Genomic DNA, 16991 nt, shown 5'->3' with positions numbered 1-16991 from the left:
TTAAAGCTGTTACAAGGAGGGAGACGAGAGTTCAGCTAAACAAACAAAAATAAAAAGATCCCAAAATATAGAAAAAAAAGAGACTGAAAGGGAGGAGGATGCTTTCAAAGAGGAGGAGCGCTAAAAGGAGAAAATAAGGAGGGCCCTTCTTCAGGAAAGGGACAATGTGGAGGTCAGGAGGCAGAATCCTGTTTGTTGGGAATATGGTTAAGATAATTTAAGAAGGGGTTAGTATGAGTGAAAAGCACCGTGACCCCGGCATTCCTGTGGCTCGCTCTAAAAGGGTTAGCGCTTCCTTGGGCAGAGCTGGAGCCTCGGAGCCGGGGCTGCTGCAGATGGGCCTAAAAGGATGAGGAGTCATCTGTCCGGGTATTTGTCTCTTTCAACCCCGAGGTAATCGAGTTGACATTGCTGGAGGATGAGGACCTGGGAGGAAGATTCTCCAGCAGATGTGACTGTCTGTTCGGAGCCGAGCTAAAATCAACACCCTGTCCCACTCTATTCTACATCCTCCTTCCTTTTCGTCTTTCTTGTCCTCTACATGTACATGTCTATATTATAACAAATACGGTTTAACTCTTTCAACACTGGGGGTTTTCCTGTGATTACTGTACTTTGCTATGTTTTGCCACACCCTTTAATTGTCTGGTTCCTATGACTACAACTGCAAACAGCTGGAAAGTTTCTCCCTTTAATCTACAGCCACTTAGAATGAGTGTGTGCTGGTGCCATCTTCATCAGAGACACGAGAAACCACTCAGTGAAAGCCACTCAATTAAATGTTACTGATAGCTCAACACGTGGCACGGTGGCGCAGCAGGTAGTGTCACAGTCACACAGCTCCAGGGACCTGGAGGTTGTGGGTTCAAGTCCCGCTCCGGGTGACTGTCTGTGAGGAGGTGGTGTGTTCTCCCTGTGTCCATGTGGGTTTCCTCCGCGTGCTCCGGTTTCCTCCCACAGTCCAAAAACACACGTTGGTAGGTGGATTGGTGACTCAAAAGTGTCCGTAGGTGTGAGTGTGTGAGTGAATATGTGTGTGTCTGTGTTGCCCTGTGAAGGACTGGCGCCCCCTCCAGGGTGTATTCCCGCCTTGCTCCCAAGTAGGCTCTGGACCCACCGAGACCCTGAACTGGATAAGTGGTTACAGATAATGAATGAATGAATGAATGATAGCTCAACACGCTTGGAGGAGAACACAAAGTGCCCTGTACTTTCCTAATATCAGCTAATAGACACCTGCTCTGCAAAGCCATATGCTGAGTTTTTGGCAGAACTTTGCCAAATCCCTAACGGTACTTTACCCAATGCATTGTAAACTTCCGGTGATGGAATATTCCATGCAAAGGCCAGAGGAGAAGCTGAAGTAGACAAACCAACTGTGTCCTTATTGAGCCGCTAGCACAGCTCTAGCCCCTGTGTCACTGATAGTAACGTAAGAAAACACTATCTGCTTGTACGAAGCCATGGGGTTTTACAAGCTTTTCTGTTTCAGATAGCTTTCTCTACATGGTCCTCTCTCTATCTCTTAACTCCCCCCCTCTCCCCCTCCTCTTTTTTTCCCTCTCACTTACTCTGTGCTGAAGTAATATCTCTCAGGGCCCATCAGCTGCATTAACTAGCCCAAATCAATGGCCATACAATTTAAACACACTTCTGATTATTGACTGGGTTTTCAGCTTGTGTTAAATGCAACCTGTCAATCACTGGGTGCAGGCATTAAAGCCCTTTGAGTAGCTGAAAAAAAAAACCCACTCTGTGCTGTCTTCTAGCTCATGTATATGTAATTGATCGACAAACAAATCATCAGCCGGCCCATTGGTGGTGGTTAGTGAAATATAAAAATACCTCCTGCAGTCTCTGCCTTAAGCAAAGTTATGAATCATTGTGGCTAAATGCGTTTGGGAGAGGTCATGGATCGGCGGCTGATGATTAGCGCTTACACTGCTGCGAAGCCTCAGGGCAGAGACCAGGATGAAAAAAGAAGCACCTCTCTCTTTTTTTTCCGGCTTGTTTTGGTTAAACCCACAGCTAGGAGGTAATAGTATAATATCATGTGTCACCATGTGACTGGAGCCCTCCTTTGAATCAGCATATTCACTGCTTGCTGAATTCCAGAGGCATGAAAGGCTGGAAGTAGCTTATCTGTGGGCTTTTGTGGCTCAGAGCTCGTCCGCACAATGAGGGTGGTATGAGATGATAAATAGGTAATGTAACACAAAGCAGACCGCCAGCAAGAAGAGCTATTTAAGACATGCTGAGAGCCTGCTATACCTTGGGCCCGTTGATTTTGACCACCCTTCCCCCAGCACCGCCGTCGCCTCCGCTGTACTAGCAGACTTATGATATAATGCATTTCCACTAAAATAGCTAAAGTGTTAAAGCTCCTCTCTATATATTTATTTATTTTTTTATGCCGGCAGAAAATTGATTCATAAATGCACTCGGGGGCGAGCGCCGACCCGCCGCTTTACAAAGCTTTTCAATAACTGCCATTTGATTCCGAAAACGGAGGAGGTGGCACGCAGAATCGCAATGACGGCGTCGGCAGACGATTGCCCATTGTTTTCGCGCCCCGTCCTTGGTGGTGTGTGCCGGGGGCACGATGGGGAAAAGGGAGGGCCAGCTAAACAGTGCATGGATGAGGTCAATTAAAGCCAGCTCTTTACACTCCATAGGAAAAAAAATCCTTCCAGCCTCGCAGGCTCACTCTGCCCAGGTCTATTCATCCCCACTCCACAGTCGCCACTTAGATGATCAATGCGAGGGAGGGATTTTTTTATGTAATGGCGGCCCTTTTCCTTTTGTGCACTAGGCCCTGACCGCCTCCTTTGTTTTAAAATCTGCTGGGACACGTGATACAGCCAAGGATGTGACACGGCCTGCGAGGTGTCCTAGATAAAAAAAATAAAATAAAATCTCCTCTGACCTGGTGCAAAAAAGCAGCCACATCTGCCCTTTAATCTGCCCTTCTCTGTTAATCAAGTGATGTCTTAGTGCAGTCAGGTCTCAGGCTGGATTCCCTGGATTCGTACTAAATATAGTTCAGACTTAATTATGTACAAAATAATATTCATTTTTTATATATATTCAAGGGATGTTCTCCCACAACAGTTTACAGCGATGTGTCTGTGATTCTTCTTCAGGAACATAGCAGAGAGTCTGTGGTGATTTTTTTAACATATACTTTTGTTCATTTTATATAGCAGCTTTATAAAGTTCAGTACATCACACATTCACCCAGTCTCACACACTCACACCTGTGGTCAGTTTCACACATTCAATCCACCTCAGCATGTGCTTTTGGTCTGTGGGGGGAAACCAGAGCACCTGGAGGAAACCCAGGCTGACACAGGGAGAACACGTGAGGATCACAGCCAAAGTCTTTTACAGTATGTCACAATTTCCTGGAAGTCAGTCCCAAACTTTGCTGCAGGAACAGGCTTTACACTAGACCGTTTAGACTAGACCCTGCTCTGAGGATTTGATTGGATCAGCTACATAAACATTAATGATGTCACGTACCGATGTTAAAAGATTAGCTTCGGATCACAAACAAACACCAACTCAAATCTTTAATGTCTTTGAAAAATGCTGCTGCAGCACTTCATAGCCCAATGCTAGGGGGTACTATACCCCTCAGGCTGACACTTGGCATTGGACATTGCAGATTTGCTGCGAGTTGACCTGCTAGTGTGCAGCTCATTTATCGCTAATCTGTCGCCTGATAAGAGCCTGCCTTGCAGAAAGCGGCGATAAAGAGCAGCTGAAACAGACGCTTTGTTTAGGAACATGAAAAGGGTCCATTAGTTTCCTACACTTGGTTCCTGCGTGGTTCAGTGCGAGTCGCAAGGTTGGTCACAGCACAGCAAGCAGGCGGCATGTAAACACAGCTCCCTCTCAGCTCAAGGACGACTGCGAGCCTCAGTTTCTTGTCACTGTGTAACACTCCATTAAGTAAACTGCATTTGAACATCTGTTTTTTTTTTCCCAGAAAGTCCTACTCGATTTTACTTTGTAATTTTCTTGGTCATTTTTTTTCTAATGGCACCTTTTTCCTTCACTCCAAGAAGTGTGGAGGCCATGATGGAAGTTCCCAGTTGAAACATAGAGCTTAGTGGCGTAATGTTAGAAGCGTTTTGTGCCTTTGTCATTAACATTAGTCCATTAGTCCATTAGAGTCATTTTGTTATGTATTTATTAAAAATGACAGAAACAGTGCTGTAACCTGTTTCATAAGAATGTTCCACAGGAGGATGGCAAAAGTAAATCCTGCTGTTTCTAACCTTTTGAACCTTTTGAGTCAGGTTTAGACTTATGGTAAGGTTTGGGATTAAGGCTGATTTTTCATGTGTCAGAAATGTGTATGAATCCAGGGTGTTATTTTAGTTTATGTTTTGTTTGGTGAACAAATATGTTTAGAAGCATTTACTGTGTAATGTATAATTGTAATTCCAAATTCCAACATTCTTGCACTCTTTTGTCATCTTACTGTAACTATGGCTTAGTATTAAAAATGACTATTTAATTTAAAGGAACACTACATAATATTTATACCTTAAAATTACAGCTTCAAAAATCATTGTGATGCTCCACTGAGATGTACAATGAGAATAAAGTCTTTGTCTTTCCTACTCTGCACTCAGCACTGCAGAAACTGCACTATATAACTTTTGGAGGAGGGCAGGAGACCACCCTCCTCCTCTCCTCTGCCCCATTGATTTCAATACAGTGCTGTCAACATGAATTACAATAGGGGGAGCCATAGGAACAAAAAAATCCAAATCTTACCTGTTGTTCCTTTAATTTCTTTATTTTGAAGTAGTTTGGCGTAGATCATTTAAAGATGGTGATTAGCAACTGTGAACGTACAATCATAAAGTAAATTGTGAAATGTAATACTATACAACAGCTGCCATTCAATGACAAAGGAACAGTGTTTGAATTACAGTTTAACAGTATAAAGTGACATTGATATGAGGGTAAATATTAGCTTACATAACAGAATCAATCTTCACCTCTAAGTGAGTGTTCCAATGTCGTGATAGTGACACTTCAGAAACATGCAGTGGGCTAAACCCTCCACGTTTGCTTACATTTTGATGTTTTAGTTTATTTCAGAATTGATACAACTGACAACTGTTGCTGGAAGACTTTGAAACAGTTAGACATTCTTCTTGTTCACCACAAACTCACTTATAATCCACTACTTTAATAATTTATGTATGAAAGCATTTTCCTTTTAAAACCTCTCTGGAAAAACAGAGTCCTCCGATCAGTGGCGTAGACATCAGTACAGCCTCGGTGTTGAGGAGGTAATCCACTTAGAGGACAGCTCCCTTTAATACATAGGTTAAAAGAACAGTGGGATCTGATAATGGGACGGAATGGCTGCTGAAATCCCCAGATGTTTTCTCCATCAGCTTTTTAATTTTGTAGCACTGAGCCCAAAAAAAAAAAATCAAACCAAAACCCCCTGCGGAGAGACCCATGTGCATGTATTCATTATTGATTTTTTTCTTCATACGACTAAAACACGTTAACTTCACATTTATGGGCAAAGGGATCAAACGCTCCACTGTCATCCAGTGAAAACAGCACTGTGTACTAAGCCTGGCTTTGTGGATGTATTCAAGGTATATTTTATACACAGCTGGCAACAGCAGCACATGGACTTTTTGTAATGATTCTGAAGGTTTTTATGCGCTCATGTGTTCTGTCAGTGAGGTGCCTTGATAAATTATACAGCGGAGTGCTTCTCTTTGATTACAGCAGAGAACAGAGGCTTCACCTGAGCGATGTTATTTCTGATTCTCAGATAGTGAACATAATGAGGCGGTTTGATAATGAGGTGGTTTGACATGAGGGATTCTTCTTTGATGCACAACACGCTCAGTTTCTAATAAACAAATAGATGACATTGTACCCACAGCACTGTCAGATATGGCATCGAGTCATGTCATAATTATTCAGACACAGTGTTACACTTATTAAAAGTGACAACTGGAAATTACAGTATAACAGTAGTTTATATTCTTCTGAGAGGAACTGACATTAGATATTGGAACATTGTTGTGAAGATTTGATTGCATTGAATGATAATAAGATCAGGTGCTAATTCAACCACATAGACATTTAGTGAAGTCTAAAAAAACTAAAGTCTAAAAGTACACCACTCGATCTTAAGAGTCTTTACCCGTTTCAACATATCAGCAAAAAACATTCTTTACAGAAACCAAATGTGGTTCTTTATGACATCACTCAAAGGATCTTTTGTAGCACCTTTATTTTCACATGTACAGAGTTCCTCTGCTGGGGGCTTTATATCCATCAAGTCAGCACTTGGCAGGGTGCATTGTGACCTTAGGTTCAGGTGCAGCTGCTCCAGAAAGTTTGATTCGATTGGTCAATGACTGCACAAACTGTATGTCCAACTGAATCTCAGTAACAGCAGTGAGAATTCACAAATTTGGAAAGGTGTCTATTCAATTTCAGATTACAGTGATCCCTCGTTTTTTGTGGGGGATGCGTTCCAAGACCGCCCAATTTCCGCAAAGTAGAGGAAAGATAATTTTTTTATGTATTTAACGAGTATTTGGGCTTTTTAAACCCCTCCCTGTGCTGTTAACAACCCACCCTTTGCATTAAACAGTCATTCTATAATGTTTTTCTGCTGGAACTACATGTGATATCCTACCAGTTTCTTTAATAGCGTCATTCCTAAGCTGTGATTTAGAGTAAGTAAATTTCACTCGGATGTGGACAATACATGTACTGTACGTTAGAAATACTTGTAAATGACATATTTTGTCACCTACAGGCCTAGTCTAATACATGTAAATCATTTTTAAAAAATACTTTTAATTTACACATCTTTCACCGTTTTCCTAGATTTTCCCTCAATATCCGCGATATAACGGCCATAATCCCCCTTGAAAAAACACGCGAAGTAGTGGGAAGTGGGATTACTGTACATACTGTGTGTCCCTAACCCAGATTGCCCAGTTGTTCATGTTTTGACCTGTAGTCGTCCCAGGTGAACAGTCACCAACAGTAGAGCATGTATGGCTTGGTTACTAACTCTCATTAGCTCTGGTCTCTCCTGTTGTCTCAGTAATTACAGGCTACATAATGAAGATGATTCCTGGACAGGTTGAGCTTGGAATTGTTTATTCTTGCTCTTTCTGTGTCTCATGTGGCTAGAGTGTAAAATTTTGAATGGACATTAAAGACTTGGAAAATAGAGCTATGATAAACACGCCGTTTCCAGGTAGTTGCACAAAACTTCCCCAGGCTACAGTCTGAATAAAGTAGGTTCACGTAGAACAAAGTAATTTGGGAATAACTGAGATTCACCACTAACAAACAGAATTACAGAATTCAGCACAACTGTACTCACTCTCTAATGTCAGGACACGCAAAGTTACACACAGAACGAGAGTTAACCAGCCTCCACACAGCAGCGTTCGTTTTACCACACTCTTAAAAGGTGACACTCCACCTTGAATGTATTAGTGAGGACAGGTACTGATGTTATAACTCGGTGGATCCCATCACTCCAGAGAGAATTTTTTTTAGCCCTATTTTATTGTCCTGTGATGTCCTCAGCGAATGAATGAATGACTGCATGAACGAGAATGTGTTTGGCTGTGCTCCGGTCTCTCCTTGTCCCTTGGAACTGTAAGTAGAAGTATGAGATATGTCCTCTTATCTGGTAGCATGAGTCCCAGCCTCTGGTGGATGAGGAATGACAGCTGAGATACAAAATCAATTCATTACATTCAAGAGACTCCACTGCCGTCCCAGGCCTCTCTAATGCTGGGCCGCAACCACTAATCCTCTTCTAAATGTTCGTTATAACCAAGCATGGAATAAGAGTGATGCTTTAGACACGAGAAGACTATGCATAACAAATATTTTACATGTCCAAAAGTTTGTAGACATCTCTTACTAGAGCTTACAGAACAGCTCAGCGTGAGATCAGTGTTGTTTTAGGGTTGTTTAAGGGGTTTATATGTTGTGTGTGTGTGTTTTAGGGTGGTGGGGGTGTTTGTATTTATGATGTTGCGTATGTTGGACATGGCGTGTGGTGGTTTGTGCTTGAGGAGCTAGTGTCTGCCAGTTCCCCCATACACCAAGCCCAAATCTCTGCTCATACACTTGCTACTTTTTCCTTGTACCGAAGTTAATAAGTGATAAAATAAACGTAAACACGTGAGGTAGGCGTTATGAGTTGGTTAAACTCTACTCACTTTGGAAGGCAAAGTATTGCCTTTTTTTCTTTCTTTTTTTTGAGTAAATTCTACACATACATTTTTTTTCAGTGAAGTATTCTCAATACCAAGTGTTAGTGTTAAAAGTAGAACGTTATAAAGCCCACGGGGATTGGGCTGTGGACCAGAAAACATGTCTGTGACTGAATAAGGCAGAATTTGATAGTGATATCCATTAGAGTTTCATGGCTCTTTGAATGCAGAACAGTCTGAGGGATTGAAGGTCAATACCAATAGGTTATAGGTTCTCCTCTGGATTCCTGAAGTATTTCAGTGATATTCTACACTCTACAGAGTCAAAGTCCTCAAATCCTTGCAGCAGATCAAAAAAGTGTTTATTTGTGGATTCAATTTTTGTTGCAAAGTTGCAAGCCTACACACACGGGCAAAAAAGACCATTGAATGGACAGAGGTGTGTATTCTGACTTTGGTATAAATTTGGGGATTTTTTAAGATGTTTTCTGGTGTACTTTCAGTCCTGTGTGAATTTACTGAAGCCTTTATGTGCTGTACAAGGTCAGCCAGACGTTTAAGCCTTTGTAGGCCCGATAACATTTTCAGGGCTCAAAAATAAGTTTCCACACACACACAAGAGCTCCATAAGGGGAACTTATTCTTTCGTTCTGTGCATTTGATTTATATGTCCTTGTGGGCATGTTTTTTTTTTCACTCTGTGATGTTGTCCACCATTACTGAAGAGAGCGGAGAAATGAAAGGAACAAATCTTAAGCTGGGTTTGAGTCATACAGCGTGCAGATTGTTGTTGGTCTTTAAATGCTGCCTGAATGTCCAGACAAAATTGGTCTGACTGATTTATGAAAGGTCGGGGTGAATTAGGGAAAGACGGTTTTAAAAAAACGTGTCGTCTGTTTATTTACAGACACAAATTCTGACATAAAAAAAGAATACTGCAGGGGTATTTTTCCAACTTCTTTAAAGTTCAGTATCGGAAGTTGGTTGCATTTTTCTGCTTCTCAAGATCCAAGCAAATCCAAATCCAAACCCTTTCAAGGTAATATCTGCATCCTGGGAAGAGCAGTCCTTTGTTCTGAGAACAACAGCAGCTTCTTTGTTCTTCCTTTTTCTATTTGGAATTAATAGTTCTTTGACAGGTACACGTCCTTTCAGACCCATGTTTTCATTTCACAGTAAAAAGACAGACAGAAACAACTGTTTATCTGATGGTGCTGAGATTTGATGAGATCTGCCTTTTCTCTGTATTTTTAATTATAAATTCAGTTTGGAAACTCCTGTTTCCTCAAATTAAATTCCTTACGCAAGTGGAGTACCTTATATCAACTCTGTAAGATAAATAACTTGTAATTGTCGTTCTGAATGGAAATGAAATGAAAGAAAAGTGGGCTTTGTCTTTGGCGCGGTACTGGACGGTGTGTGTTTACAGACCAGAAGAATCCTGGGGTTGTTGTAAACTGATGAGTGGGGCTGAACGGGAGAAATAAAGTGATGCAATGAGCTGCGTGGGATGTCGCTGATGTGTGTTTAGAGCTGAATGTGTTTATCTATTGATAAAACACTTTACCACAACACTTACAGAGCACCCGCTGAGGGCTCACTGCCATCCCAGCATGACTACTCGCATTGTGTGTGTGAGTGTGTGTGTGTGTGTGTACGTCTGTGCGTGTGTTTGTACTTGTGTTTGTGTTTGAGGGGAGACGAAGAGCAAAAATGGGGAGCAATGATAGTATATATTTCTTGATAGTTTCCTTGCTGCGGAATGGTAATGGAATTTGTATTTCTGACCTAGAAACATAACTCTCTCTCTCTCTCTCTCTCTCTCTCTCTCTCTCTCTCTCTCTGGTCAGGTGGCAGAGGTGGTTCTGTCCAATCAGATGTGAGCAGTAGCCCTTCAGAGCAGGGACACATGGCTCACCCAGCGTACCCTGTAGGACCACAGGTAATAACACACACACACACTCACACATTCTCAGGAGACAAACAATATGTACAGAATGTAGTTTGCTCTCATACAGTGTGTAAGAGAATTAGTTTGGACTGGTTCAGTGTGTATGAAACATGGTTCACCTTTGAACAATGTGTACTAAATATAGTTCACTCTTGAACAATGGAACATGTAACCCTTAAATAACAAACATAATCTGCCCTTGTACACACTGTATATATAGCTCTGCTTCATACTATGTGTATGAATTAGTTTGGCCTTATAAAATAGAGTCTGTCCTCATACAGGGTGTATAAAGTATATGAATACGAGATACAGTTCATTTTTGAATAATGTGTACTAAATATAGTTTGCCTTTATACAATCTGTACAACATATAGTGCGCTTATAAACAATGTGTACTAAATAGAGTTTGCCCTCATAAAATGTGTATAAAACATAATTCACACTGCATGCACGTGCAATCTGCATTAATATAGTTCACCCTTAAATATCCCAATCATAACTACAGCTTGTATAAGAGTAACCCAGGCAGTTTGAGCTGTAGTCCATGTAGTTTAGGGCCATAATTTCTAAAGGAGACAGTCTGTGTTAACATTAGTAGGAACAGGAAGAAGCATGAAGTTTATTCAGTGCCATATCTCGCTGCGTCCCGCTGTATCACTGCCCCTTCCCAGAGTCTTGCTTTAAAATATGAACCCTGTCAAGACGGCAGTGCCAAAACAAACACTGTTTCAGCCACGGAGCTCCTTCTGCTTTTGCCACAGCCAATTCCCCTGTTTGGAGATCAATATGTTTTGATGGATTCTCACTCCACAGTCGGATATTGTGCACTCTGCCATTACGGAGCTGGATCTGTAAGAGGGCAGTTAGCCCTACATGAGTCTGTCTCTCTCTCTCTCTCTGCCACTCTCCCTGGCTCACACAGGCCTGCTATCAGTGTGATTGTGGGTAATCTCTCAGCAGCCCATGCCACCAGGCAGCTGTATGGGCCCCTGGGTTCCTCTTAAGGAGAATAAGGGTCTGGGGTTTGAAATTTCAGTGGTGTTCAAAGCTAAAAGTCAAAACAAGGAGAACCAGACTGTATCCTTTTTAATTAAATTTGCAGGGATTAGTACGTCTGTACTTAACTTCGCCCATGAATTATACAAATTAATTGAAGTCCAGTCATCCTTGCAGTGTCACTGATTCAAAGCACCAGGCAGAATTTGCTTGGGTTCTAATAGCACCCTCTAGTGGGGAATGTTCATCCTGCTGAACTCGAGAGTGTGAGTGAGTGTTTAGGCAACAAAGGTCTCATCCGTTGTCAGCAAAGATGACTCAAGGCTCATTTGTTTGCCAGAGACGTGCCAGTAAATAATCAGTTTAAGTGCACTGAGTGGTTGCGGAGGTTGTAGGTAGCGGTGTTTACAGTGCATACTCTCATAAAACAAATATAAGTAATTTGAAGAAATCTCTAAAAGTAAATGCCAAAGAACAAAATACAAGATGTTTGTCGGGGAACGTTGGACAGCTGTAGGCCAATAAAATGAAAGAATGGCAAAAGGAAATCTGCTTTCAAACGCAGATAAATTGCAGTCCTCTGTCTTCAATCATTAAGCACTGATAAAAGGCCAAGGAATTTTTACAGGTAAAACACACACAAACACACACACACAACATATGCATTTTTGACATTTACATACCATGCTTCAAATGTTTGAAAGCATTATTATAAATTCCAAGGACTGAGAGCAGCTCCAGCTCAATTTTAAAATAATGTGCAAGACACAGCATTGACTTTATGCCAGGCACAGCTCTGAAGCCACAATCTGAATGTAATTAAAGGTTATAATTGTGACTGTTTAAAAAAAGTATTAAAATAGCAGATACACAAATTCAGAAAAGATGACAGAGTGTTTCCTCTTCTGTGTCTTTGATAAAAGACTAAAGAAGAAAAAAAACAGAGACTCCTTATAATGTACAGGTAATGTCTCAGGCTGTAGCGAATTTGCCGCTTCCAGGCAACACCATAATATCACACACACACACACACACAGACACATACACTGTCCCGGTGCAGGAAGAGCGAGTGAAGGTGAAGCGAGAGCAGGCAGCGTGACTCAGATAAGCGGCAGAGATTTGGAGTGTGGAGTTGTTGAGCCGTTTTAAAGAGTGTTTTGATCGGATCCTATTTCACAGCCACGGCCGGGGTTCAGATCCCATCGCCTGCCGCCCTGGAGCTCCAGAAAAACAGGGGGCTGATGGGATAAAAAAAGAGGGAGAGCTACTTTTGGGAGCAAGGGAGGGTGAAATAAACAAATAATAAATAAATATATAGAGTGTCTTGATATTTATGCAAAAATAATCTGATCATATTTTTCATAAAGTGAGACATTCCAAATAATCCAAACAAAGGGTTAACTCATTTGAAGTCATGTTTTGTATGTAAAGAAAAATAAATAAATATTCATTAGCCTCTCTACACGTTTAGCAATTAGCTAATAGCTATTAGCTATTAGTCAAGTAGCTGCAGCGGCGCACAACATTGGAAGATGAAACTACCACCAAGCCACAGCAAGCAGAACTAAAGGATGCACTCTCAGATTCAAGATTCAAACTGGAACTACATTACAAGTGTGGAATAAGTCATCATCATCACATGTCTGCACTACAGCTCCTCCTACTCCAGAAGAACATGGAGAAGTCCACGAGTGGAAAGGAAAGAAAAAGGGGGAGTGGAGTGAATGAGAAGCGAGAGAGACTCGAGACTGAACTTTTAAATATCATCAAAATTGATGAGTGCTATCGCTGCGCTAAACGTATGCATTATCATTTGTTCTGGAGTAAAGTTACTCAAGGGGCAGGGCTTGATTTTCTTATATTACAGTGTTGTAAGTCTATTTGAGGTCCGTTATAATGTATGAGGCGAGTGTGTAATGATCTAGACCTGCATTTCGCATGCTACTAACTGACTGGCGGAAGCCTCTTTTACATGTTACAGTACAGACAACATTCAGTGTTGAGCTGGGCAGCCCTCTTCTGCCCCATTTAAGTTTAACTACAGATTAGAAAAGAGGGGAAGATTGGGTACGTGGTATTTTTTGGCAGACTTTGGTGACTAAAGTAGAGCCATACACTGCTGTTATAACAAACATAAAGTGAAGCTTAACTACTCCTATTCCCTTTGAAAATTATTTGAAAAATAATTTTGACCCATTTTTGTAAGTGCTTTGCAACTCCATTTCATACGAAATGAGCCTCTCTCGTCTGAAGAGCGTACGCTAACCCTAACCCTAGCTTACGCTTTATGGAACACACTGTTTTTCAAGGTAAAATTGTTTGTGGAAAGTTTGCAAACTTGTCCAGACTGACCCTATAGCTTTGCTCTGGTCAGTTAGACAGAGCCCGATACATTGATCAAAGTTTTCATCAATTATAAGTCAGAGGGCAGGGTGGCATTCACGCAAAGCCTCCAGATAATGGAGCAGGCGGATCTCAGCTGACGATCTGATTCAGTGTTCACTCTAGAGCCTGGCTTTAGTGGCTCTTATGTAAGGGAATTCTCTTCTATTAGGCCTCTAGTTGGACTGCTCAGCAGCCTCATAAAGGCCATTTCAACAGCCCAGACCAGGTCAAGAGTGCTTTTAATCAGAGGAATGCTCAAATCGTGGAGGAATGCTCAAACTAGGCCATAAACAGGAGTTTGAAATCACTTCTGTGTGGTAGTAATTTTAATGACACACACACAAATGTATCTCCTGGTTTTATATAAAAACCTACGCTGATGTAGGTCGTTCAAGATTGGGAGACCACTCTGGGCAAGAGACAAGGGCTTAGGACTGTAAGGTCGTTGGTTTGATTCCCACGACTGGCAGGAAAATTGGGAGCGGTGGCACTGTCCTCCCTCAACCCACGGCTGAGGTGCCATTGAGCAAGGCGCCAAACGCCCACCGCTGTGGTTAAATGCGGGAGACACATGTCGTTGTAAATTGTACAATAACAAATGATTGTGCATTTCATTTCATGGACACCTTCCTAACTTTCATCTGAAACCGAGGGCATTATATAAAGAAGGCTTTACATTGCTGTGAGAGTTTGATGGCATTCAGCCACAAGAAAATAAGCCAGCTCGGGTACTAATGGTGGATGATTAGTTCTGCATCACAGACACCACTTCAACTCTTCCTTAAGGCAGTGGACGGTGCTCCATCACGCCAGAGAATGCAGTTCCATGCTGTGGCTTTATACCCCTCCGGCACTGGGCATCATTAGCATGATGACCTCTGGCTCATGAGCAATACAATACAATACAATACAAACTGTGTGTGTGCATACTCAACACACACTGTATCTGTGTTAGAGGTCAGCTTTCACACAGAGAAATCATAACACTACAAGCGTGTACAGTCAGAAACAAGAGTGGAGTCACGCTCTCTATGAGGCGAATTGTCTTTTAATATCATTCTCTTCCATGTCACTCCATTCTGCATGTCAGGGCGACGAGTGACGTTCACTTTGAGATGAAGAGCGCATGTTGAAAGGCTGTCTTTGATTTTGCGCCTCAAGAATCCAACATCACACGCACTTAAAACAGCAAGATTAAGCATATGTCACTCCACTCTGTCACAAGACTCTTTGTTGTTGTCCTTTGAGTGGTTAATTGATTTTTTTTTCTTCTTCTTCCACTTCTCTTAAGTCAATGTTCAAAGACACCTACTTGCAGCCGTGCCGCCCCACCCCACAAACCCCACAAACCCCCAAACCACGTTTGGAATGAAATGACAAATGGCACATACCTGAATGGGAAACAACAAGAATTAAGTGTTGCTCATAATGCTGAGGAAAATTCCCTTTGTCTCTTTTCTATTGAACTCCATGGACTCATTGGAAAAGCACAAAATAATACTGACCCAGTAAACAAGGAACGTCCCTGGACGTTCAAAATAGGTCTAAAAGTAGTCTGTCTGTCAAGGACATATTTTAAATGTCAATGGACGTCCAAAATCCATCTTAATAAGTTAGTTAAGTGGTGACCAATCGATAACGTCAGTGGACGTCCAAAATGCGTTTTATACAAGTAATTTATTTTGGGACCAATTAATAACGTCAATGGACGTCCAAAATACGTCCAATAGTCGTCTTTTCAATGTCTGTGTTTGGACGTCTTTTCAACTTTCATTTTCAACCTTAAGAGAACGTTGATTAGACGACAGTCGTTACGTTATTTCAACGTTGAATCAACGGCTAATTGTTTACTGGGGAATATCTTGAAATTACCTACAGAGTGGAATGAACTGCATTAAATTAAACTGAACGTGTTAACAGTGGGCCCTGTGGTGTGGTCTTCTTATCTTTCAGCCCTCAGACCTAGAAGCCTTGGTTCTGAGTCTTTGTAGAAAAACACAGTGTAGGGAAAAAATTCCCCTTCATTTTTTTTCTCCATTCTTCTGAATTCTTCTGATCGCTCTGTCTCATTCCATTCCATTCTATGGGCCTCTGTTCTGCCGGGCGACTCCCTGGCCGTGTTTTCATTGGTCAGACCTCGTCGGCAAACAGCGCTGCTACTTATCGTAGTGACACCGCTGTCACGGTAACGTGTGCTTTGCCCGAGGAGTGAGGTGGCCTCCTCCAGTGCTTTAAGGTTCTCTAGTAAGAAGAGCAGGCAGAGCAGGTGACCAGGGCAGAGAGCGGTCAGAAACTGGCACAGCGAAGCCCACAGGCCAAAGACGAGGCTATGCTTCAATCTGAAGACGGGACGAGACTAAAGGAATGACCAGTTCTTACACTGCCCTATGACCGAATGCATTTACCTACAGAGACGGCTAGTACCCTCTTCACAGTAGAAAATCTGATTTTTTGAGGTTATTCCTTGGACGTTTGCTATTTTGTTACTAATTTAACATTGACGTGTAATTACATATTAATTACATAGTTATATCATATTACATTTACAATAGGTTACATTTTGTATCATGTTTAAAGCTGAATGCTGATATGTTATGTGTATTCCATCATGCTCCGAACAAGAGAAATATAATTAAAATCTAATGATATTAACTCGTTAATGGACCCTTTTAATTTAGAGAGAAAAAGTAAAGTAAAAGTAAAGAGAATGTGAGAGAGAAAGACAGAGAGCAAAAAAATGAAATAGAAAAAAGAAAGAGTGAGAAAGGGAGAGAGAGAAAGAGAGAGAGAGAGGACACAGTGAGAGAGAGAAAGAGAAAAAGGGGGGGAGGTAGAGGCAGAGAGAGAGAGAGCAAGATGCTGACAGGTCTGAGGGAGGTGTTTGGTGGCAGTGACTGTAGTATCAGATGCGTGTTGATGGGCTGAAGGAGTGAAGGAGTAAAGCTGTGCCCGAGGGGAGGGAGCTGAAGTGAAGAAAACACTCTTCTCTCCATTCAGAGCACTGTTTGATTTGTCAGACTCAGCAGTATGTTCTCCTGCACTGAAGATACACCACAACCTATAAGTAACTGGACAGTGACACACAGTTTGTTGTAATGGCTCTAAGCATCAGGTTTGACAAGAAAACAATGACAGAATGTCAGCTTTGAGTCCATGGGTATTAACATACAACAAGGTTCTTTGAGGAACCTCAAGTCCTTCCACAAAAAAACAACATGATTTTAAACAGATGTGAATGTGAAGTATACAATTAAAATTATTTCTAGAACTGAACCATTACACAGTGAAAAGTGAGTGCATTTGCTGGAGAGACTGGAGGGATTGTGCAGCACAACCAATTCCCAGGTTGTTGCTAGGCGCTGGTATAGTATCCCACTGGATTACTCACCTGCTAAGGTTTCTATGGTGTTCCA

The 16991-nt window shown here is 41.7% G+C and overlaps 1 protein-coding gene across 8 annotated transcripts in view; it reads left to right on the top strand.

Moving 5' to 3' along the window:
- pou6f2 (POU class 6 homeobox 2) overlaps nucleotides 1–16991 on the top strand; it is a 159477-nt gene that overhangs the window by 64532 nt on the left and 77954 nt on the right. For all 8 annotated transcript variants that reach the window (XM_066646815.1, XM_066646813.1, XM_066646817.1 and 5 more), the window contains one exon: nucleotides 10094–10185. In XM_066646815.1, coding sequence (XP_066502912.1) covers nucleotides 10094–10185 — 92 coding nt within the window. The remainder of the gene's footprint in view (nucleotides 1–10093; nucleotides 10186–16991) is intronic.

The sequence above is a fragment of the Hoplias malabaricus genome, chromosome 1 (assembly GCF_029633855.1).
Source record: "Hoplias malabaricus isolate fHopMal1 chromosome 1, fHopMal1.hap1, whole genome shotgun sequence".
Classification (NCBI taxonomy): domain Eukaryota; kingdom Metazoa; phylum Chordata; class Actinopteri; order Characiformes; family Erythrinidae; genus Hoplias; species Hoplias malabaricus.
Note: the sequence above shows the minus strand (reverse complement) of the source record. Positions and strands in the feature narration are given on the sequence as shown.